General features: G+C 39.7%; 1 protein-coding gene across 1 annotated transcript; it reads right to left on the bottom strand.

Moving 5' to 3' along the window:
• Positions 1-284: 284 nt before the first annotated feature.
• Positions 285-1292, bottom strand: LOC123844835 (olfactory receptor 2AE1). The gene is given in 3 exon segments (XM_045875737.2): positions 285-802; positions 805-965; positions 968-1292. Coding segments are annotated over 3 exon segments (624 nt in total). The 3' UTR covers positions 285-664.
• Positions 1293-2475: the final 1183 nt, after the last annotated feature.

The raw sequence follows: 2475 nt of genomic DNA, 5'->3' as shown, positions 1-2475 counted from the left end.
TTTCAAATTTTTATTTAAATTCTAGTTAGTATACAGTGCAATATTAGTTTCAGGAGTAGAATTCAGTGATTCATCACTTACATACAACACCTGGTGCTCATTACAACAAGTGCCTCCTTAATGCTCATCACCCATCTAGCCCATCCCCACCCACTACCCTCCATCAACCCTGAGTTTGTTCTCTATCGTTAAGTCTCTTATGATTTGCTTCCTTCTATTTATTTCCCCCCTCCCATATGTTCATCTGTTTTGTTTCTTAAATTCCACATATGAGTGAAATCATATGGTATTTGTCTTTCTCTACCTGACTTATTTCACTTAGGGAAGCATGTTTTGGCAGGGTTACATTTTTAAAGAAATCAAAAGGAAATGAGAGAGTGTCTAGCAATTTCAAGGATTGGTCTTGGACTTTTCAGCCTCCAGAACTGTGAGAAAATAAAATGTTTGTTGTTTAAGCCACCTAGTCCATGGTATTTTTGTTATAGCAGCCCAAATGGACTAAGATAATATTCTACAGTACTCAGGTGCCTGAGAGCAAGTTAGAATACTGGCATTGTGTGTTAACTACTTCATTTTTGCAGTAGTCATCAGGGATCTGGACCCTTGAAAAGTCAGAGGTTTATGCTGATCAACTTAAGGAGCTTATCCCATTCCACTCTTATATTCAGGGCAACAGCAATTGCTGAGTGAGAAGATCTCTCCCCAGCACTCTTCTCAGAGCCTTAACTACATCCTTATTCCGTAGAGTATAAATCAAAGGATTCAGCGTGGGTGTAATGATGCTATAGAACACAGAACCAACAAGTGCATCAAGATCATTGTGTGAATTAGAGAGTTTGTGGATGCTCCCAACCACATGACGGCCATCATCAGTCCCACCTTTCTGTTCATGAGAACAGTATAACGAAGTGGATGACAAATGGCAACATAGCAGTCGTAGGACATGAGAGCTAAGAGAAGACAGCACCACCCAGAGACAAATAGAGGAAGTGCTGGGTGGCACAGCCCACAAAGGAGATGGTCTTCTTGCCAGATAGGTAGTTAGTAGCCATCTTCGGGATGGTTGTGGAGACATGCATCAGATCCATGAGGGAGAGCTGGCTGAGCAGGAAGTACATGGGTGTATGAAGCTAGGCATCAGCACAGATGAGGAGAATAGTGAGCATGTTGCCACTCACTGCAATAAGGAAGACCACTCTGGTTAAGGAGAAAAGGAAAAGGTGGATGAGAGAGTCATCAAAGAGGCCTTCAAGGATGAAGTCTGCCAGAGAAGTCTGATTCCTCTGCCACATCTCCCCTTTCTCAGTGTCTGGGGAAAGAGGAAGTAGAGATGAAGTGTGATTTCAGAAAAAACGGAGTTTGGCACACCTGACAGTAAGTACCTTTTGATCTACCAAAGAATTTGTGAAGAGAGTTTTTTTCTATTTCTGATTCTTCAACAGTGCTAATTATTGAAATAACTTAAAAAAAAAAGATCTTCAAATCTCTCTGCACAAACATAACTCTGAAATTCCAGATTATCTAGATTCTATTAAGTGCCAAACTTCAAAACAAGAAACAAGAGTCTCTCTCATTAAGGAAGAAATATATATATAAATACACTAAATTTTATATATATTAGATATATACTACTGTATAAGTATATATGTGTATAATTTTATAAGTACAAATGTATATACCATATACACTTAATGGATTGTTCAGAAATTTGGCCTTACACAATTGTGAAGGCTGGTTAAGCAGTCTATATAAGGCTCTCACCTTTGTGTCTGATAGTGGAACTTGAAGTCCATAGGGCAAGTGGTAAGGAAGGGAAAATGGATATAAAGTGCGTTAGGTCATGGGCAGGCTGGAACCCACAAGCATGAGCTATAATAACCCCACAAAGGCAGACTGAAACCCATGTTAGTTCTTGTTGACTCTGGAATTGGTGGTATGGTTATTTTGCAGAAACTGGGGTCCTTCCTAGTGAAGCTAACCACGCACACCTGACCCAGAAGTCAGAGAAGCTAAAGGAGGATCCAGGGGGGAGGTAGAGCAACCACAGGCCCAGTTGCTACTTCACACCAATGAGATAAGTCAGCAGATCAGCAACAACATATGTAAACTACAGAATGGCTGCTTCCCTTCTGCCCTCTTAATCTCCCTTGGAATCTCTCCTATGGCCTACTTTCTCCAAAAATGCACAAAAATGGAAATTCTGAGAAATGTAGTTCACTCTAGCCAAGCTGACACATTACAAGACCACCAGAGCCCATCCCCTGTTGGTTTGACATTCATACACATCTCCTTAAGCCAACAAACACAAAAGTGTCATCCTTCTGCCTAACATAACTATCCTGCATACAACCAAAAATGTGCGAAATATTCATATAATATTCATATAAAATATAATCGTATACATATTTGTATAAAATATAATATTCATATAAAACAATACCCATTACACAAAGTAAGTCATCCTATCTAAGTGCC

Source organism: Mirounga angustirostris, unplaced genomic scaffold (genome assembly GCF_029215605.1).
Source record: "Mirounga angustirostris isolate CCGP_5_RB_7025 unplaced genomic scaffold, mMirAng1.0.hap1 SCAF_5, whole genome shotgun sequence".
NCBI classification, from domain to species: Eukaryota; Metazoa; Chordata; class Mammalia; order Carnivora; family Phocidae; genus Mirounga; species Mirounga angustirostris.
This window is presented reverse-complemented; position numbering and strand designations above follow the sequence as displayed.